The sequence below is a fragment of the Panthera pardus genome, unplaced genomic scaffold, assembly GCF_024362965.1.
Source record: "Panthera pardus isolate Hobbes unplaced genomic scaffold, ASM2436296v1 HiC_scaffold_8, whole genome shotgun sequence".
Classification (NCBI taxonomy): Eukaryota; Metazoa; Chordata; class Mammalia; order Carnivora; family Felidae; genus Panthera; species Panthera pardus.
Window position 1 is genome coordinate 46,233,714 of NW_026527013.1, and position 22,907 is coordinate 46,256,620.

At 37.5% G+C, this 22,907-nt stretch overlaps 1 protein-coding gene across 7 annotated transcripts in view; it reads left to right on the forward strand.

Moving 5' to 3' along the window:
* LRRN1 (leucine rich repeat neuronal 1) overlaps window positions 1-13,720 on the forward strand; it is a 37,415-nt gene extending 23,695 nt beyond the window's left edge. For 6 of the 7 annotated variants that reach the window (XM_019428750.2, XM_019428752.2, XM_019428751.2 and 3 more), the window contains 2 exons: window positions 6,577-6,652; window positions 8,687-13,720. In XM_019428750.2, the coding sequence (XP_019284295.1) occupies window positions 8,964-11,114 (2,151 nt within the window). In that variant the 5' untranslated portion in view covers window positions 6,577-6,652; window positions 8,687-8,963 and the 3' untranslated portion in view covers window positions 11,115-13,720. The remainder of the gene's footprint in view (window positions 1-6,576; window positions 6,653-8,686) is intronic. The other variant, XM_019428755.2, reaches the window with a different exon arrangement.
* The last annotated feature ends 9,187 nt before the right edge of the window (window positions 13,721-22,907 follow it).

A 22,907-nucleotide genomic window follows, 5' to 3' on the forward strand; every position in this document is an offset into this window, starting at 1 on the left:
AGTGCATTTGTACCACCCAAGTGTACCAGAGAATTTTTGAGACTTTATTAAGTAATAATAATAATAAATACAAGAAAGGAAAGAAAAAGAAAATAAAATAAACTAGAGAAAGGACAATCAAACTTTTCTCTGGGAACCAGGAAAACCATAAATATTTAAAGTGGTCAGATTAGGAAATGCTGAATTAGGGATCAAGGGGTTTGGGTTTTATTTTGTTTCTCTGCCAATTAACTAGGTCATCTTTGATCACTTAGGGGACCTTTAAGGTTCTGCCTTCCTTTAAAAGTAGGTCTTCCAAAAGAAAGGAGTATAAAATGAATTTTTCTAAATGCCATCCTTTTTTTTTAACTGCTCAAGTTTTCTTCAGAGCAAAGATTCACACTGTAATATAGTGAATCTCTAATTATAGGCTTTCACATGTGGAGTATTTGCCAGTAATATTTTAAAGTTGATATTTAATCATCTACTTATCAAATACTCCCATTAGCTTAGCATTATAACTGATATGATGCTTATTACATTTATATGTATTTCAGAGGTTGCAAACTGGCCACAGGCCACAAAAGGCCTTGGAAAGCAGATGGTTTTTGTTTGGCCTGCATAGTTAACATTTTTGGATGCCTTTGGAGTGCAGGCACACTCCAGCTTTTTACATGACTGTGTTAGATTCAGTTGACTTCACCTACCTAGCCCCTGAAAGCACTGGAGTTTGAGAGCCTTGGCATAATCAAACTTGCTGCATCTCAGAAAATGGCTAGAAGGAATTTTCCATGACACCAGGAGAATGGGTTGGTAAGATGACTTCTTGAGGTGTTTCTTAGCCTGGGAAGCTGTGACTTCCTTTCCTCTCAACCTACTTACTGTAAGATAAATAAAATAGAACACAAAGTTACTAGACTCTTTCAAGGTCACCTAGGAAATTGGTGGTGAAGCCAAAATTAAGAATCTCTTCCCTGGTGTCCTCATTCTGTTGCTTGGCCCACTCAGACATGCTGCTGCACTGCTTGCTGATGAATAATGTGGACTCTCAGGAACAGTTCCTTATGCAAAAGAGCTTCACCAAGCTCCATTATGTCCTTGCAAGGGGATAGACTTTATTGTTTCCTTAATGCATTATGGAGACTATTATAGCTCTTCCTCCCATACGAACCCTCCATCTGTGATCACTAACACACACTACAGGGTGTTTTGCTTGGGATAATGTGTGAACAAGGAACGTGATTTTGGGAAATGGTTGGAGAAAGAAATCTAAGATTCAGAAAGGGCCAGGGACCAGATAAAAGTCCAGGAAACTAATGTCTTTAAAAATAGTTCATGCAGGGATGCCTGGCTGGCTTAGTCAGTAGAGCACACAGCTCTTGATCTTGGACTCATGTGTTCAAGCCCCATGCTGGGTGTAGAGATTACTTTTAAAAAATGATTAAAAAAATTAAAAATAGTCCATGCAGTTTCAATATTCAGAATGTATTTGCAATGCCTTATTTCCTTCCCAAGGAAGATGAAATATACCCACCATAAAGAATTTGCTGTGATCATTCTGTCTCTCTTTCTCTCTCTCTCTCTCTCTCTCTCTCTCTCTCTCTCTCTCTCTCTTTCTCTTTCTCTCTCTCTCTTTCTCTCTGTCTCTGGCCAGGCTGTTTTCAGAACTCGTAGTTGCTGATGTTACAAAAGGTACCCTCTATTGATTTCAACTACCTACTCCTTTCTTTCATACTCAAACCCATTAAAAAGACTCAGATCCAATGAGACATCAAACCTGTAAATAGTAATGTGTAACATCTATCAGGCACTCGCTATGTGGCAGGCCCTCTGCCAAAAGCTTTACATTTAACTTGTCATTCTAATTCTCTCACCACCCTTGCAAAGTGGGTTTTATGATCTTCATTTTCTAAAAAAAAAAGTTAACTGAGACTCAGAAAGAAAGCTTCAATAACTTGCCCAAGGTCACAGAACTGAATTTGAAACCAGGTTTGTCTCCAGAAGCCACACTCTTAACTCTATTGCTAAACTCCTCTTTCAAAAAGCTAATATAGCCTTTTGAGCCTAACAATCAGCCATGTGCACCTGAAGCAAAGTCATGCTGGCCTTCCACACAGGGAAATTACCTTTGGGAGGTCAATCCAGTGAATGGAGTCTACCTAGCTCTACCTTGCTCCCCTCCCCCCACAAGAGTGGCTACAGGGAGAATTTATAAGGAGACAATGTATTTTTTAACCAGAAGGAAAGCTTCATTGAACAAAAATCCCATTGTCCTATTATTAAGCCATGCCCAAAAGAAGCTAAGCAAATTTGAATGCTGCATTAGCTCTGGATCTATTTGGGGACCAATAGAGCTAAAAAATGATTTCTTTAAACATTACATATATAGGGTGAATTTGACCACCAAAAAAAGTATACATAAATGCACATGTCCTAAGAGGGCATTTTCATTTTCTAGGGGATCAAAAATTTAGCTTTTTATTGCTGTGACTACTGTCTATAAAAGGATGTTAATTTCTAGGTTGGAGGTTTGTATTTCATAATTTGCTTGCTTACATAGGGTTTTAATTTAGCACAGGGCCATATTTGGTCTCTGAATTTCTAACACTTAATTCCAATAATACTGGTTGAAAATGTAACAGAAATGGTAAAAAGAAACAATGACTTTTTTCCAAACACCTGTCATGCCCAAAGGTCTTAAAGAGATTTGCTTATTCATTACCTCCCAATACCCCTGCAGAGTGAGAATGAAATTTAATGGCAAACTTGATGAGGTTCCAGAGATTCAAATAAGTATCTGAGGGCTCACTTTGTGCTGGACTCTTTCCCAGGCTCTTTAGTTATCATAATTTTCATATATGAAGTATGTATAATTAGCCTTAATTTAGGCATAGAAAGTGAGACAGAATTCTCATAGTTGACACAGGGTAATACATCTAATAAGTGAATAAGTCAGAATCTGAATACAGATCACTGGATCCCCCAACACAGAATTATTTCTACAAACAGAGAGCTATCTGGGTTTTAGTATAACTAGAATTAACTTAATCATCATGTTATTGTGATTGCTTATTTCTTTCACCCAACTTTGTAAGAATTTAATGCATAAGGAACCAAACCCAAGTTATACTAAATACTGTGATTTTGTTAAACTGACATCCCATCTCATATGATTCTATGGGAAAATAGGGATCAGTGCCAAATTCACTTGATGGTTATGACCATGCTGTCCATTTCCCTTGGAATTTTATATTCAGTGCAGAGTGTCCCAAACATATCTTATTGGAAAAAGAAGTATCAAATGTAATTATGTAATTGTTTGTTTGAAATGCATCCCTTGCCAATACTGGGCCTTTAAAACCATGGTTTCTCACTTAAGGAATTGTTTCTTTAAACTGCCAGACTTCTTTGTGGAACATCATTCTGGTAATTAGTAGGACATTTTCTTCTCACATTTGACCGACTTAGTCCAGTAAGCCCTAGAACAAAACAATTCCACTAAAAAAATCTATACTGGCCATTTTTCAATTTGTTGCAGAATTTAAGATAATTAATTGGTATATATGTGACAAAGTAGGCCTGAAGTATAATGGTTTTACATTTTTTAATGATAAAAAATGACATTAAATTTGCCATCTTCCATTTTTAAGTATACAGTTCAGTAGTGCTAAATATATTCACATTGTTGTTTAGCAAAGTTGTCAAGCTTTTTCATCTTATAAAACTTAAATACCCAGTAAATACAAATACCCCCACTCCTTCCCACAACCCTCGGCAACCACATTCTACTTTTTGTTTCTATAATTTTGACTACTTTAGATACTTCATATGAGTGGAATCATATGGTATTGGTCTTTTTGTGATGGACTTATTTCATCCAGGATACTGTCCTTGAAGTTCACCCACATCATAGACGTGATAAAATTTCCTTCTTTTTTTAAGGTTGCATGATATTCCATTTTGTGTATATGTCACATTTTCTTTTTCCATACATCCACCAGTAGACATATGGATTGCTTCCATCTCTTTGCTATTGTGAACAGTGCTGCATTGAATGTTGGTGTGTGAATATCTCTTAAGATCTTGCTTTGAATTCCTTTGAATATATACCCAGAAGTGGGGTTGTTGGATCATATGGTAATTATATTTTTAATTTATTGCAGAACAGCCATTCTACATTCTATAGTGGATGCATCATTTTACTTGTTATTTTCTGTTCTTTTAATGGTAGTCATCCTCATGGGTATGAAGTGATACATCACTGTAGTTTTGATTTGTATTTCTCTTATGATTAGTGATGTTAAGCGTCTTTTCATGTGCTTATTGTCCACTTGGATATCTTTGGAGAATTGTCTGTTGTTACAGAGTTATAGGAGTTCCTTATGTATTCTGGACATTAGTCCCTTATCAGATATATGATTTGCAGATATTTTCTCCTATTTTGTTGATTGCCTTTTCACTCTGTTGATTTTTTCCTATGATGTGCAGTTTTTAAGTTTGATTTAGTCACATTTGCTATTTTTGCTTTTATTGCTTGTTTTTGGTGTTTAAGAAATCAGTGTTCTGAAGCTTTTCCCCTCTGTCTTTTCCTAGGCGTTTTCCAGTTTTAGGTCTCACATTTAGGTCTTTAATTCATTTTGAGTTACTTTTTGTATATGATGGAGGGTAAGGGTCCAACTTCATTCTTTTGCATATGGATATCCAATAACAGTTGGCAAAAGTATCCTTACCTCATTGTGTAGGCTTGGCACAAAATTCCAAGGTCATTTGATCATGTCCAGGAGAATTTATTTCTGTGCTCTCTTCTATATGTCTGCCTTTATGCCAGTACCATGCCATCTTGATTACTGTTGATTTATTGTATGTTTTGAACTCATGAAGGATGAGGCCTCCAACTTTGTTCTTTTTCAGGACTGTTTTGGCTCTTTTCAGGTTCTCATGAATTTCCATATGAATTTTAAGACTTTTTTTTTCTATTTCTGCCAAAACTGCTGTTGGGCTTTTAACACAGCTTACATTCAATCTGTAGATCACTTTAGGTAGGATAGACATATTAACAATATTAAGTCTTCCAATCCATGAACATGGGATATATTTCTATTCATTTCTATGTTTTATTCTTTTATGCTTTGTAGTTTTCAGTGCACAAATCATCCCCTTGGTTAAATTTATTCCCAAGTGTTTTATTCTTTTTGATGCTATTGTAGGTTGGATTATTAATTTCCTTTTTGGATTGGTCATTAATAGTATACAAAAACACAACTGATTTTTATGTATTTATTTTGTGTCCTGCAACTTCACTGAAATTGTTTATTATAACAGTTTAGGGGGGTTTTGTGACATCTTTAGGATTTTCTTCATGTGAAATCATACCATCTGCAGACAATTTTACTTCTTCATTTCCAATTTGGATGCTTTATTTTTTTTCTTGCTTAATTGTTTTGACTCAAACTTCCAATACTAAGTTGAATAGAAATGGTTAAAGTGGTCATCCTTACTTTGTTCTTGATCTTGGAGGAAAAGCTTATACTCTTTCAACATTGAATATGATTTTAACTGTGGGCTTTTAATATAGCTTTTAGTATATTGAGGCAGTTTTCTTTCATTCCTAGTTTGTTGAGTGTTTTCACCATGAAAGGGTGTTGAATTTTGCCAAATGCATTTTCTGCCTCAACTGAGATGATCCTGTGGGTTTTGTCATTCATTATATTAATATGGTCTATTACTTTGAATTATTTTCATATATTGAACCATGCTTATATTCTGGGTATAAATCCAACTTAGTCATGGTGTATAAACCTTTTAATATACTGTTGAATTCAATCTGCTAGTATTGTTGATGAGTTTTGCATCAATATTCATCAGGAACATTGGTCTGTAGTTTTCTTCTCTTGTTGTGATAATGGATTTACTTTTAAACACCATTAGTGAATAATTCCTGAGACATGCCTTATGTTTTAAACATATAAAATGGTTTAAGCATTCTTTTAAGCTTTGTTCTCTGGCTAAAAATGTCATGTTCAAAAATTAGGCTGGAAAATATGTTAAAAAGAATTCAGAATGGTACACAACTAGAAACATCTTAAAACACCTCCTTTTATGTCAAGGAAGTTTCATTCTCCACTCTCAAAGAAGCCAAATGCAGGTTTGGGGAAGGAAAAAGTCTTCCCTCTATGTTTGATATGGTATTTAACATTCTCAACTTGTGTGGTTTGTTTATTTATTTGTTTGTTTGTTTAAAGAGGTATGTGTATGTCAAACAGATTTGAGTACTGCAATGCAATTACTTCAAACCATATAATTTAAACTAAAATGGAGACATTACTTGTGACAATAATCGAAGTACAGCCCCATTAAAGATATTTTTCAGTAGCAACAGATGGTTTTGGGAGACTCACACAACTTCAGCACATATTTACTTTTAGCTATGTTTCCTTAAGTTCAGTCAAAACATAAATATTAATTGAAATTCCATCTCAGAGTTATGAAAAGTAGATTTATTCTTTGGGTTTTCTATTTTGAATTAAGATTAAGCAATAACATGTGGCAGAAATTTACTTAACAGAAAACTTACTGTGGTCATTGTACCTCTTTTAGGATTACTCTGAATGGAAACAAAAAGAGGAATAAATTTGTGGAGGCAATGATATTTGGAAAATTATTGCTCTCTGAGGTATGTTTTTATTTTATGGATTTTCCTGATAAAAGTCAGAATCAGGTAATTTTATAATGTTGAAAAGTTTTGTACATATATAATATATGGTAAAGGAACCAGATTAGGGTGAGGGGAATGCCAGTGTTGCCTCTCCACACGGAAGAGAAAGTATCCAGCATCAGCATTATGCAACACATCCATTTCCTTCTCCTACCTCCAAATGCCAAATATGGATCAGGTGATTTTTTTTCTAAATACCATCTTGTTAGACCAGTAACTTGGTTTGCATATTTTCTAAAACAACAACAAAAATATAGCACTTTTCTTTCTTTCTACTAAAATATGACAAATAACAGAACTTTTAGGACTGGCTATTTGTATCAGTTTGCTTCTTGGTCAATCACAAAGAAAACTGTATTTTGCAAAGTTCAAAGATAATAGCACCAAATACAAACCGAAAGCTTGCTATGTGTTGGACACCAGGCTTCAAGTACATTATGTGCTGTATTTTATTGAATCCTTACAGTAATTTTAGGAGGCTAAAGAAAACACCAGCCACTAAAGTACTTCAATACTTAAAGCTGAAGTTCAATATAGAAAAACAAATGTCAGGAAACATGTAACTGTACATTTAATATCTTAGTAAGTAACTGCCTAGTTTTGAGAAAGCAAGATAGACCATGGATCCACAGTGGCTTTTTATACCTGATTGGAATCCAGAAAACTAGAACCATTAACTGCTAATATTATCTTTTATAAGCAGGTAAGCAATACATACTTGACCTCAGAAGACCTCATTCAAACCATTAGATTATGACAGAATAAGTCAAATGTCCCCAGCTTTCCTTCATTTACCTATTCTCCAACAACCACTAGTTAGCTAGAACTAATATGGATAAGAGGTATAGTAAGATGTCAATAAATATAATTAACTTCTGTGAACATTTAATATCTGTCAAGCACTACTCTAAGAGCTTTATATCAATTCCTTGAATTCTCTCAATAATCCTAATGACCAAACCCATTTTATATAAAGAAGCTGAGGCTTCAATGTATTAAAGAACATATCCCCTCCACTAAAAGAAACATATCCAGTATATCCATGCTTTATAACTCCTAAGTGGCTAGTGACATTCCCATGAGATTGGTGAAATTAAATGTGTAAATACATTTGTGTTTTTCATGAAGACCAGTGGTAATAGTGGGGTAAAGTCCTTTGACTGTTTTATTCAGTCCAAGATTAGCTGTGACCATTAGAATATAAGAAAAACTGACATTTTCTTTTTTTTATGTTTATTTATTTTTGAGAGAGAGAGAGAGACAGAGTGTGAGTGAGGGAGGGGCAGAGAAGGAGGGAGACACAGATTCCAAAGCTGACTCCAGGCTCTGTACTATTAGCACAGAGCCTGATGTGGGACTCGAACCCAAGAGGTGTGAAATCATAACCTGAGCCGAAGTTGGACACTTAACCAACTGAGCCACCCAGGTGCCCCTGATATTTTCTTTTTGTAGTTGAGTTAGATTAATTTTTTGCATAAGAATAATTGAGCTAGAATAGCATTGACTGATAGGTCTTCAGAGTATACGATTTGGAAAAGAAAAACTTCTGAAAACAAATAAAAACAACTATTAAAATATAAAAAACTAAAAATGAATTTTGAGTGTTTTATAAACTGCCTTTCATGTTTTGCATTTGACCTTTTGATTCTTCTTGGAGGCTTAAATAGGCAATTTCTCAAGTCAACTTTGTTTTTAAAGAAATGATATCTGTGTGTTTTTCTGAGTGTCCCTGGTGTGTGTGTGTGTGTGTGTGTGTGTGTGTGTGTGTGTGTGTGTTTGAGGGTTTTACCCAATTAAATTGTAAAAGTGGTAACTAATTTTAGTGTAAGAAGGAAAATATAGGAAAGTATACTGTAATTTAAAAGCTTGTGTAGTTGTTTTGAACATTCTGTTAATAGATTTGTGATTATGCCTTTTTAGTAGACAAAAGAAAGGCTGTAATGTAGCAAGTATATGGAAAAAACATAACATCTGTCCTAATCTAATTTTCAGGCACATCTCCAGACTTTGATTTGGCTGAAGTAACTTCTACCACAGAGCTGTGGGCATGCCTGGGATTGAGAAACACAGTTAAAAGACTCCCAGTTGCTTCTTGCCTTTTGAAAACTTCTGAAAACCATCCCTTCAGACTCCAGAATTGTACCCATCTCAACCAAGACTTTGCTTGAATGTTTACATTTTCTGCTTCCTATTCTACCTATCACTATTTAGCATTCACCTTTTGTTAAAATTTAGGAGTGTCAGGATTGAGCTTGCTCAGCAAGCCAGCATGGCTAGAATGAGCTTTGTGTTAGCAGCTTGCCAATTGGTGCTGGGCTTGCTAATGACTTCATTAACTGGGTACTCCTTACAAAATAGTGAGTGTCCACAACTTTGTGTATGTGAAATTAGGCCCTGGTTCACCCCGCAATCCACATACAGAGAAGCCACCACTGTTGATTGCAATGATCTCCGCTTAACAAGGATTCCCAGCAACCTTTCTAGTGATACTCAAGTGCTTCTCTTACAGAGCAATAACATTGCAAAGACCGTGGATGAGCTCCAGCAGCTTTTCAACTTGACTGAGCTAGATTTCTCCCAAAACAACTTCACAAATATTAAGGAGGTTGGGCTAGCAAACCTGACCCAGCTCACTACTCTACATTTGGAGGAAAATCAGATTACGGAAATGACTGATTACTGTCTGCAGGACCTCAGCAACCTTCAAGAACTCTATATCAACCATAACCAGATTAGCACTATTTCTGCTAATGCTTTTTCAGGCTTAAAAAATCTTTTAAGGCTCCACTTGAACTCCAATAAATTGAAAATTATTGATAGCCGCTGGTTTGATTCAACACCCAACCTGGAAATTCTCATGATTGGGGAAAACCCTGTGATTGGAATTCTGGATATGAACTTTAAACCCCTCTCAAATTTGAGAAGCCTGGTTTTGGCAGGAATGTATCTCACCGATATTCCTGGAAATGCCTTGGTGGGCTTGGATAGCCTTGAAAGCCTGTCTTTTTATGATAACAAACTGGTCAAGGTTCCCCAACTTGCCCTGCAAAAGGTTCCAAATTTAAAATTCTTAGACCTCAACAAAAACCCCATCCACAAAATCCAAGAAGGGGACTTCAAAAATATGCTTCGGCTAAAAGAACTAGGAATCAACAATATGGGGGAACTTGTTTCTGTGGATCGCTATGCCCTTGATAACTTGCCTGAACTCACAAAGTTAGAAGCCACCAATAACCCCAAATTATCTTATATCCACCGCTTGGCTTTTCGAAGTGTTCCTGCCCTGGAAAGCTTGATGTTGAACAACAATGCCTTGAATGCTGTTTACCAAAAGACAGTAGAATCCCTTCCCAATCTTCGTGAGATCAGTATCCATAGCAACCCCCTGAGGTGTGACTGTGTCATCCACTGGATTAACTCCAACAAAACAAACATCCGCTTCATGGAGCCTTTGTCCATGTTCTGTGCCATGCCACCTGAATATAGAGGGCAGCAGGTAAAGGAAGTTTTAATCCAAGATTCAAGTGAACAGTGCCTCCCAATGATAGCTCATGACACATTCCCAAATCATTTAAACATGGATATTGGCACAACAGTTTTCCTAGATTGTCGGGCCATGGCTGAGCCAGAACCCGAAATTTATTGGGTCACTCCTCTTGGAAATAAGATAACTGTGGATACACTTTCAGATAAATACAAGCTAAGTAGCGAAGGTACTTTAGAAATATCTAACATACAAATTGAAGACTCAGGAAGATATACTTGTGTCGCCCAGAATGTTGAAGGGGCTGACACACGTGTAGTGACAATTAAGGTTAATGGAACCCTTCTGGATGGTACCCAGGTGCTGAAAATATATGTCAAGCAGACAGAATCTCATTCCATCTTAGTGTCCTGGAAAGTCAATTCCAATGTCATGACATCAAACTTAAAATGGTCATCTGCCACCATGAAGATTGACAATCCTCACATAACCTATACTGCCAGGGTCCCGGTAGATGTTCATGAGTACAACCTAACACATCTGCAGCCTTCTACAGATTATGAAGTGTGTCTCACAGTGTCTAATATTCATCAGCAGACTCAGAAGTCATGTGTGAATGTCACAACTAAAAATGCCGCCTTTGCACTGGACATTTCTGATCAAGAAACAAGTACAGCCCTTGCTGCAGTAATGGGGTCCATGTTTGCCGTCATTAGCCTTGCATCTATTGCTGTGTACATTGCCAAAAGGTTTAAGAGAAAAAACTACCACCACTCATTAAAAAAGTATATGCAAAAAACTTCTTCAATCCCACTAAATGAGCTGTACCCACCACTCATTAATCTCTGGGAAGGTGACAGTGAGAAAGACAAAGATGGTTCTGCAGACACCAAGCCAACCCAGGTTGACACATCCAGAAGCTATTACATGTGGTAACTCAGTGGATATTTTGCTTCTGGTAGTAAGGAGCACAAAGACGTTTTTGCTTTATTCTGCAAAAGTAACAAGTTGAAGACTTTTGTATTTTTGACTTTGCTAGTTTGTGGCAGAGTGGAGAGGACGGGTGGATATTTCAAATTTTTTTAGTATAGCGTATCGCAAGGGTTTGACACGGCTGGCAGCATCTCTAGGCTTCCAGTTTGTGTTTGGTTTTTATTCTTATCATTATTATGATTATTATTATATTATTATTATATTATTATTATTATTTTGTTTTAGTTGTTGTGCTAAACTCAATAATGCTGTTCTAACTACAATGCTCAATAAAATGATTAATGACAGGTTGGGGTTCCCTGTGCTTTTACCAATAGCATGACCCCTTCTGAAGCCATCAGTAGAAAGTACAAAGTCCTCCAAAAAGCTAACACAGTTGTGAAGCAGCATTGAACCTTTTGTAGCAATCTGGTCTACAGACTTTTTAACTCAAGAAGCTAAGGCTAGACTTGTTACCTTCGTTGAATGATGTTAGTTGACTGTACTGTAATGTTGTATCAACTGAATTGAATGTTTGCCTTTGAACAATGACTTTTCCTTTTTTGTAATAGTTAAAGAGGCTTAGAACAAGCTAACAGGCAATAGAAATATGTATATCAGATTTTTTATGTAACAATCTACATGTTAATTGTTACCTTATTCTTTTTATCTTTAGTAGACACTTTTAAAAGAAAAGACAATTTTGTTGTGTTTAACTCACCAACATGTGGTGTATAATGAAGACAGAACTATAATAAATTAGTTTTGTTCTGATTTTTTTAGAACACTTGCAATAATATATCATTTATAGTTCTTGCTATTGGCAGTGGTGATTATTTTTCACATCCCTAATACAAACAACCAAAATAAATCAACTATAGTGTGATGCTTTTTAAAACTAGGCCCTAAAAGTTTTGAATTCTTTTTCTAAGGGAAGAAATATCTATTTTAGTGAAGATATTTTAATGAAAAGGATTTCTATATCTTGAATATTACTGATCAGAACTAATGGAGGGAAGCATTCTTATGAACAAAAAGGCATATTACTGTATCCAATACGTAACTAAAGGTGATTTGAAAAAAAAGAGATATACACACTGATGAAGTGATAGATATGTCACATTTTTTTTGTAAGGGTTTTGTTAAAATCCAAATTTTTTTACTGGTTTCCATGCTCTCCATCAAAGTCTAAAATATGCAGCTATGCAGTATTTCAAAATGTATTACATGCTATTCCTTTTTTCATGGCTATCTATATGCTTAGACCCATATTAAAACCCATATATCCATGTGGAAAAATCTGCTGAGACAAGTAAATGATTACTAGAAAACAGAACAATTTCTGTACATTTGGCATTTTTCAGCCAACTAACATAGACAGTTTGACAGAATTAAGTGTATCTGGAAAACGTGTGTGTGAAATTTAGGACAGAAACAGCTAGATTTAGGTAAAAGGTCAGTTCCACAAAGTGTGTGTGTTGGAGGCGGGGGTGGGGGGCGGGGGGGCGGGAATTGAAGGTATAGTTAGAGAAAGAAACCATTTGAGAATGCAGATTAATAATGCAGAGAAATAAAGAGAAGCTTCTCCAGATGGCACCTGCTTCCAGGACACGCCATCACACCAGGAATGATAAGATTGTAAAAAGGGACAGAGAGCCAGCAGGTGCCAGCTGAGCAAAAGCAAGACGAAGGGAGCAGAAAAATACACGCAAGTGAAGCAAGCTGAAAGGATTTCTTTCTTTGTACCATTCCTTGTTTCATGAATCATTTAGAAAAAAAGATCATCATTTTTTCCCCCATTTCTAAGGGGGGGGGTACTTTTTCATATGCTGTAGCAAGTGAGCTGTAGCAGAAAAACGAGTGTCTGAGCTACAAGCATCTCTTCCCACGGCCTTTGCTTCTTGGTGAGAAAAATCTATGCCCACAGAACTGTAACTTGCCCTGGTCAGACTCTCCTGCCCCCTGAGAACTCTACTGCTCTGGGTCCAGCAGCTTTCCAGATTCCTCTGCAGAGCTCATCGCTTACAGTTCTCAACAACCTCTGGTGCTATATGGCTTCAAAAATGCACTATATCCTCAAGTTCTCATTTACTCAGGACAAAATTCAGCACAAGGGCAGAACCGGGAGGTCCAGAAAGCTTCTACATTGTTGTTATTACCAAGTACACGTAGGAGACAGAGAAGTGAAGTTGCCAGGGATGCAACCAAAGTTGGGGAGTTTCCTGTTGGGGGAATCTTGTTTTCAAATATCTATAGAGAGTAGTACACCATCTAACAAATTCTCCGGTACTTCTGCAAACAATGAAGGGAGAGGCACTAAAGCATTAGGCCTAGAGCAGGGAGGAAAGAGGAGGCATAATTGGTACTATAAAGCAATGATTTGAACCTGGCACGTAATCAGCACTCAAATATTAGTGGAATATATGAAGGAAAACAACCATGTCTCTACTCTGAATATATACCAAGCAGCAGGGAATCCAAGTGTTTTGGTCAACTATGTTTGCCAGGCCAGCTTGGGGGAAATAATCCCTTTTAACTTTTCCTCCTCCAATAAAATATTTTTGAGCTTATTTTTCCTTGTCTGTGCTAATTGGGTTGGTTTTCAGATGAGAAAAAGCAAAATGGCATGGTACTTTTTTCCCTAGCCAAGTATTTCTTCATTTGTGCTTAATTTAATTTGATAAGTTAGACAGCCGGTGAAATTAGGCATCCAAGTAGTTCCTAATTGATAATGGAGGTTATATCACCTCCAGTGAACTGACTATTACAGGTCACTTTCTAATTTCATATTTTCCTTTTTGCTTCCTGTTGCCCTCAGGACATTTAATATATCTCTAACCTGATTTTACAAGGTTATTTTTGGAGTTTCTTAAAACAGACATTCTCAAATTTGCCTGTTTAATTAATGACAAATGGAACTGATGCCATGAATATAAAAACAAATGCAATGTTTGAATATCAGTTTTTCTAATTTGGCTGTGTGTTTAGCAAAAAGGAATCCTCTCCATCCATTTTTTAGCAAAACGAATACTACCAAGGTCCATTATTTTCTCATGTGGTTTTCTATTTATTCATTTATTCATTTGCTAAAAACACCACAATCAACTGTACTTGCTGCTTGCTTTCTATCTCTGCATTCATCTTCCAAAGCATTTTCTTTGCTTCATTACTGTTTTTATTAGTGGGGGGACAAAAACATTTTTTATCTGCAGGAAAACCATACTTTCTGCCTTACTCGCCATTGAAAAGGGGAATTTACTTCTGACGCATCCTAACTATAAGTGACAATGCTTTCTCCACCTCAATTCTTTCACCTCCTACCCAGGTTGCAAATATTAACTTTATTAACTAGGATTAACTGGAGGGAAAATGTTTCTTTAAAGATGAATTTTAGGATCACCCTCCAGAGCTGTGGGATGATCTTGGCCAAAAATCTCTGCTTTCATCTGAGATGGGCAGGGTTTCTCTGTCCTTTCCTCCTGCCCCCCATATGCACTGGTCAACTCCTCTCTGAATTGTAAGTCGGGAACTTAGGACCTATGGTAAAAATACGGAGATGCTAATGGAACTCATTATTTTTGTACTTGCTGGTTCAGCATTACCCAGCACAGGTTAACAGAACTAAATGGGGTTTTTTGTATTGTAGAATTCCTCGGAGACTTGATGGCACTAATATAAAGTACATAGCATTTCCCACAGCCATTTACCACTGGCATATCTCAGGGTACTATTCTGTCCTAAAGACCCTGAGAAGTTGAGGATTTAACTTAATCCCCAAAATCATTCAAGTGAATTGGGTATTATTCTTTCCAATTTACAGATGAGGAAACTAAGGCCCCCTGGCGTAGTCATTTGTGTGACACCATAAAGTGGATGATCATGATGGGGCTCTTCGCTTCTTGTTTCCTCTTCCCCTGTCCAACCCCCTTCTAAAGTGGGGAGAGAAGCATCTGAAAGGGCAGAGACCAGAGGTCACAGGGCACACGGTGAGTAAGGCAGAGAAAGAAAGCAAAGGAGAGCTAATAAGAGAGGACACTGAAAGCTTTATGTCTTAAAGTGCTTCTCTCTGCTTCCTGCTTCCTTCCTTGTCCCTTCTCCCTTAACAAGCTTTATGTGCTGGAGATCTGTGAACTACACATCAAAACTGTTTGCAGCAGGCTAAATTTTAATTCTAATCTTCATTTCTCCCTATACTCTCCTCTCTGTTACCTGCGCACATAATTAAAGTTTTAAACATTTTTGTACAGGAGATTCAAAGCTCATTCCTTAGCAGTAAACCATAGAAGGCTAATGTAAAATCAACGACAAATTCATTGTTTAGCTCAAAAGCTCATGTGGGGAAATGTAAAGTTCATGTAATTGGGCAGTTGTAAGGGTGGTGTCTGACATACCTAGAAACACATGGCTTTTGTATAATCCCCAAGTTTCTGGAATTTGTGAGATATTTATATCCAGGAAACTTCCCTCAAATAGTCCATCTGGAAACTATAAAGCCTTAAAAAGTTGTCTTTTCCATTTCTTGTTTTAATAAATGCAATAGCCTCCCCAACATGTCCCATTGTTCGTTATATACTACTTTTTTATGAACCAAAACCAGTCTCATGCTCCTCACTAAAGTAGCTCTGGGCACAAGATGGGTCAGACATCGCCACTTTTCTCCTTTCTTCCTTGGCCTCATTCTCCCAGAGGATTAAAATGACAAGGTAAATTTCATCCTGGGCCCTGAGAGAATGGTCATGAGTTCCCAATAAGGGGGATGTCCTGAATTAAGTACTATTTTAATGCATCAGTCTTCATGTTAGCATGTCTCACTGATATAAACAGAAAACAGGATACTCATAAGGAAAGGAAAACAAACCATTTACAATAGTGACTTCTGAAGGAATAAGGAGAAAAATCACTGTGTATATAGGTCTCCTTTAAGAACTTCACATAGATCATTTACTTTTAATCCTCTTATTTGGTCCAGGAGGTGAGTACTATTGTCCTTAGAGATGATAAAAATGTATACTCAACCTTAGAGACACAAGCAACTTACCTGAAATCAGCTGGTATGAAGCAGAATTTAAATTCCAGGTCTTTATGACTAAAACTTGCGGAATTTCACTTATAAAATGGTCTGCAAGCTAAATATGGATCAGGAGTGTAGAAGAGAGCCCCAAAGTCAATTTGGCCTTGAGACAGAGGGGAAAAAAGGAGCAAAGGGAGGTAATGCCCAGCAGTGAGGCCTCAGAGTCCCAGGGGTCTAATTTAAGGCCCAAACCTGAGATCAATACATGGAAATAACAGCAAGCCAAAGAAAGGAAAAGATAAAGGACAACTATTTAAAGTGTGTGACAATATGTGCATACAAATAAAATGCAGTATCTGCATAAAAATGGTGGAGTGGGTTAGAAGTGTGAGTAGGTATCATAAGTTGCTACCATAAGTGTTACACACTTGGTATGTTCCACATAGGCTAAGCACTTGACCTATATCATCTCATGTAACATTTAATAACTTTATGAGTAGGTATATTTTTCATGTAGAGAAACAGCCTCAGTTCATCACTCATTAGTGATGAAGTCAAGGTTTCAACCCTGGCTGTCAGATTCCAAGGCCCCAGATTAAACACTAGACTACTGTCTAGTTAATAGGCACTCAAACTACTAGGCTGGTCATCTCATTTGCTTTATTGATGTATTTCTTCTAGGAGAGTTAGGAGCAAGAAGAAACTCCTGACCTGTCTAGGAGCTTTCATGGACCTTCCTACAAAACATGTTTTGTTTTTTGGGTTTTTTTTTTTTTTCTTAAAATGTTTGTTAACATAGAATTAATGCCACAGAGTTAGGTAAGAGGTAAAATCCTTACTCAATCCTTTTCCTTTGTAACCTGTAAAGTTAGTCACATTTTAATCATCTCTCTGATCTGTTTTTTAAAGCTATAGCACAGTGTTCAGAGCAAAGACTTGTTCCGACGCCCAGGGTTATCTAATCTTAACTTTCCTGTAAATCATTCCAGGGCATGGGGTGCAGGGAGAATACCCTCCCTAGAGAACTGTTAAAGTGACGAGCTTTACACCTAATCCCATATTTTTGTGATCTTTATAGCCCTTAATTACAAAATATATTACTCTCTGGGGCTCCTGGGTGGCTCAGTCAGTTAAGCCTCTGACTTCAGCTCAGGTCATGATCTCATGGTTTGTGGGTTCAAGCCCTGCATCAGGCCCAGTGCTGACAGCTCGAGCCTGGACCCTGCTTCAGATTCTGTGTCTCCTTCTCTCTCTGTCCCTCCCCCACTCACACTCTGTCTCTCTCTCTCTCTCAAAAATAAATAAAAATTTTTAAAAACTAAAAAAAAAAAGAAAATATATTACTCTCTATCTTCTAAGAGGCAAACTGTTTTAAATGTCCCCATTCTATTGATGAAATTGTGCCAAGAAGGCCACTGTGACTATTAACTAAAAAACATGCTCCCATGTTATTTTTCTTCTTGTTAAAACATCACACACTTAAAACAATGCTTGATTTCACCTAATTTTATTTTAACCGGGTTAGGTGTATTCCCCTCCTCCACATCAGAAAATAGGTCCTATCTGCCATTCATTTTGAAATGGTAGTTTTCTACTCTAATTATAAGGGTAATATATGTTCACTATAGAGAATCTGGAGAAAAATATGTATGAAAAAAACAGCATATAATTCCATAATTCCAAACAAAACAAGTGAGATTTTGGTGTACTTTCTTCTACTCTTTTACCCATCTGCACATATATTCATATATGAATACATACCTATAATTATAAATATACCCATCTTTATGAATATAGAATTAGAATCGTGATATATATAATTTGTATACTGGGTTCTTTTTCTTTCACACAAAGAAGTAAACATTTTTCCATATTATTAAAATTTTCTGGAAAGCATGATGTTAGAATCTATGTAATGATCTATTATATAGCTATCCAGTAATTGAACAATTCCTTCTTTTGGGGGGCATTTCACCTCTTCTATGTCAAGCCCCAGAGGCACGAAAATGAGCCTACTGTGCTCTTGCTTCCCAAGGCACAGTCACAGAGGAAGATGGACATCTCTATAAATGACTACCCAGGATGAGGACTACCACCAAAAGGATGAAATGATGGCACAAAAGCACAAGGAAGAAGAGCCTCGGTCAGGCTGGGAACTCAAACGTCAAATCTCACAATTTATGCTCAAACTTAGAAGATGAGGTGAGTGTTTAACAAGCCATCCTGCAAAGGGAGGGCATCTCAGGCAGAGGGGGCAGATCCCCCTGACTGCAGAGTGTCCGAGGACCTGGCAGAAAGCTTCCAGAAAAACTGGGGATTCTGAAAGCATTCTAATGATGGGGAAGAGCCTACCAAAAACTTAGAGTAACTAAATAGGATGCTGAGGTAGGAGAGAAGAGATAGCAAGGTTTTGTGCAAAGGTGAGAGGGAGAGGCTGAGTAATACAAGGATGCTATGGGCCCCAGAAAGAGCTTTGTTTCTGATTTAATTTTTTGTAGCCATTCCATGTCATCCCTGGGGAGGTACTTTCCTGGTGAGATAAAAGAAACTTTTAAGAGCAGCTAGATAAACCTCCCATGACCTGGGGCCTCAATGTGGAATCTGAGCTGTGGTAATATGTAAAACCCAAGTTTTAAACAAATGAGAGATAGCACAAATTTCTTACCTCGATCCCAGTCAGTGGCCTGCAGTCAGTACAGGTTTCCTTTGGTGTCTGTGGTGTCAAAGAAATAGGAAGTGTGTGGTTAGAAAATGGAAACTGATTATGTGGGGTTTTAAAGTACAAATTAATCCTCTGTTTAACTTGCTCCTTGCCCACTAAATACAGATATTTCTGGTTCACTTGCTTAGAAAAAAAAATCTGAGTTTTTAGTGTTATAACAAGATCTCATGCTGGGAATAGCAATAAAGGACAAGCCATAGTTTGATACATCTACTCCCAAATTCACACACCTCACCCTCTTTGTTCCCAAAAGTAAAAAAGGTGAGAGACATTGTAGTGTAACCTAACACAAAATAGTTATGAATGTAGAATCTATTCCTACAGGATTTCCTTTGGATTCTTAATTTAGTTAACTCCTGAGAATAGAAATTCATGATAACAAGAAGGATTAGCACAAATGTTTCTTTTCCCTAATTCTGCTTTTAACAAGTATATTTGTGGACACAATACTTAATGGTGTTTTTATCATTGGGAGATTTGTCCAGGCTGCTTTCAGAATCCATCAACCCACCCTGTGAATTATTGGTCTCTCTCTGGACAAAGATTCAAATAACCACTCTACAGATAGCTTCATTCCATTCCTTTTCCCCAGACAGACAATGTAAGTTATAGTTAGCTTCCCATTAGAAGCATATATTGAGACAAGCAGTGTTGTAGACAATGAAAAACCCTGGACAATCCAAAAGTCAATAGAGGTTTATTGAATGAATGAAGTCATTCATAACTTTGACTGTGGAGTGAATAACAAGTTTTTGCTAGAAGCAGATTCATCTTCGTAGTTAGATTTTGTTTTGTCTAGTAATAGATTTTTAGACTGCTGCAGACAGCAAGCTGGCATTTGGTTGATTTGGGAAACAGATAGCATTTCTTTCTTTCTTTCTTTTTTTTTTTTTCTTCTGTATCGAGGCCTGGGAATTTTTCCCCTAACGTCATTCCAAATTTGTGGAAATCATGCAACTGAAGGACATCTGCTTACGCTGAGCTACTTGTGGTGACCCAGGATTGTTGGGATTTGTGTTTAGCCCCAAGCTGCCATCCTGAACACACAACAAAACAGCTCACATTCTTCTGGGTATATAACAATTGTCATTGGGTTTAGTAGCTTCAAATACTCCCTATGCAGATGCGTACGTGTTCTTTATAGTTTAGTGAAATATACTTTCCCAATCCCTTTGGATTGGGAAACTCTGAAACCTTTATTCAAAACAGCACAGCCATCCTTTTTGTTTTATTTTTTTCCAGAAAAACTTGCAAGAAGAACTTGCACTCCCTCATGTTCCATAACTACCAATGACTCCACTGAGGAGGTGTTTGGGAAAGAGTATTGACACTTTTTTCCAAAAGAGGAATCAAAAAATAAAAAAAAGTCACACAGCCATCACAGAAATGCTAGACACTGGGGACAGTATAGACTGAAAACCGCTTAGGTGCAGAGTGCACAGACATCTGCCTCCCTCCCTAAAAGCTCTCTACCATGTAACCATGGCAGGAGTGGAGAAAGGACAAATCAAAGTTTGCTAAAAGAAGAACCTTTTAAACTGATCTTTTCCCTTTCCATTTCTCATTTCCTCTAAGCAAAGCTTCTGACACTGCTGCAATTACTCCAAACCTGTCTCATTTGGGTTCCCTTCCTCACAGGCAACACATATTCTGGGGAGTCAAGAGAACTCCAGGTTAGACCTAGAAGAGTGGAGGCAGGTTCTCTTTTAAGTTGTCCCAGTCAGTTCCCCGGGGAATATGAAAAGGAAAATTCAGAGCAAAAGTTCTTTCCATGAATTCAAAAAAATTGCACATGGTTGGCATAGGTATCCCTTGGCTATTCCTCTCAGAGGTCAGAAAATGAATGACAGGGTCTAGTATAGCCCGCAGTCACAGCCAAATGGGTTGAATGATTCAATCCCACCCCTAGTCTTGTGATGCTTCCTCTATGAAAAGCATTAAGTTCTTATGTTTTCTAACTCACAACCTTCAATTTTTACATCCTTGCTTCCTCTCAGCACTGTGGCCACACTACAATGCTTTTCAGATCCTTGATCATACATTTCCACCTTCCCTTCCCTAGAACACCTCCTCTTCTTTCCTTACCTAATCCTCACTCTCTCCTTGCAGCTTCCTTAGAAAAGGCTCCCCCAAACCCTCAGATTAAGTTAGTTCAGCCTGTTATACCTTCTCTCATAAGCCTGTTTTTCCCTTCTTAGCAATTGTGAAGGCTGTTGACCTCAACCACCAAGAGAAAATACCAGGAGAGGAACCATATCCTTATTCACTAATGCATCTCCAGAATCTTAACTGTTATTTTCTCCTTTCCTCCCCAACCAAATAATGAGTAAATATATGTCCAACTTTTGCCCCAAGGACTGAGCACTTAGGAAACAAAATTTTATGAGTAGCCTTTCAAACTCTTTCCACTTATTCCAGTTCTTCTAAAATTCTGCCCCCACCCCACCCCCTAATAGGATTTCTATTTTTCTTTAGAGAGCACAGAGAGTCTTTGTACTAGTTTTCCATGAAAGACATAACAAAGAACCACAGACTGGGTGGCTTCAGCAGAAATTTATTTCCACAAAGGTCTGGAGACTAGACATCTGAGGTAAGGTGTCAGCAAGGTTGGTTTCCTGTGAGGCTTCTCTCCTTGGCTTGTAGATGGCTGTCTTTTCCCTGTGTCTTTTTCATGGTCTTCCCTCTGTGTCTGTGTCCCAAATCCCTCTTTTCATATGGACACCAGTCATACTTGGCTTAGGGCTCACCCTAAATTACCTCTTTAGAGGCCCTAAGTCCAAATACAGCCACATTTTGAGGGACTGGGGGTTAGGTTCCAATATTCGAATTTGGGGGATATACAATTCAGCCCACAACAGTCCTCCTTGGGAGGCTTGCTTAGATGGATAAATACAATTAGCCAGCTGTCACTGTGAACTCTAGGTAGAGCACATTCTTCACACTGACATACAAAGTGAGTTTTGCTTTCCTCATTCATCAGGTGGGTGCCTCTGACCTGATGGCATCTCCTAGAGGCTTAGTGAGAAATGAACGTTGGAGGAACCTTCACAGATCATTTAGCTTAACACTCTTACAGATGGATAAACTGAAAAAGATATCAACCTGGCCAAGATCTCCCAAGCAGTGAGTGTAGAAACTGAAACTGACTTTCAGAAATAGGAAAACTTAAGCTTTGCCCCCAGACTTTCCTACCTTGCATTACCAGGATAATTGCCTCAGGTTTATTTCATTTAGTCTGTTGAGGATGAATAATCTGTGGTCCTATTTAGTTCTGATTATGAAAATCTTACTTTTAGCTCCTATAATTATGTGGAAAATTCCTTTCTGTTTTTATCCCCCAACATCTTACCCAAATACAGTATGTGGAGAAAAAACACAGGGAGCACCTCCCCAAGGCCATATCTATTCTTCTTAAAAAGAGACATTTATTCAAAATATAGGAACTTAATTTTTTCCTGCTATCTTGTGAAGCAAAACAATGGCAAGACAGAAATAATCCATCATAATCTTTTCAAATACCAAAACCCTCTGCTTCCCATGCAGTCATTTTTAACCTGGGCCATGACTGGAAATGATAGCTGTCATAGAGAAAAGAACTATTAATCCAAAAAGACTCAGCTCTTACATATAGAATCCCCAAAATCAACTTAAATTCATGAATCATAAAATGTATCTAACATGTCACCAAATATTCCCAGGCTCAAGGCTCCAAGGCTCTTAGAATCTCACTATAAACACTTCCTGAGAAATTTCAATTTAGGCTGAAACAAGGTCTTCTCATAGAGTGACATAGGTGGTCGTCACGGAAAGTTCCTTTCACCTCCTAAGATCCTTTCCCTGAACAAATACTGAGCATCTGCAGTACGTTGTCCATGGTCACAGAGTGGTTGTGTTTATTAGTTAGGGTCAGGTAGCATGCGACAGAGGATTGATATTACCTCATTCTAGAGATGCATGAAAAGGAAGAAATTTGCTCCAGATCTCAACTACCTAAGTGAGAGTCCAGAAGAGCATCCTTGAGTCA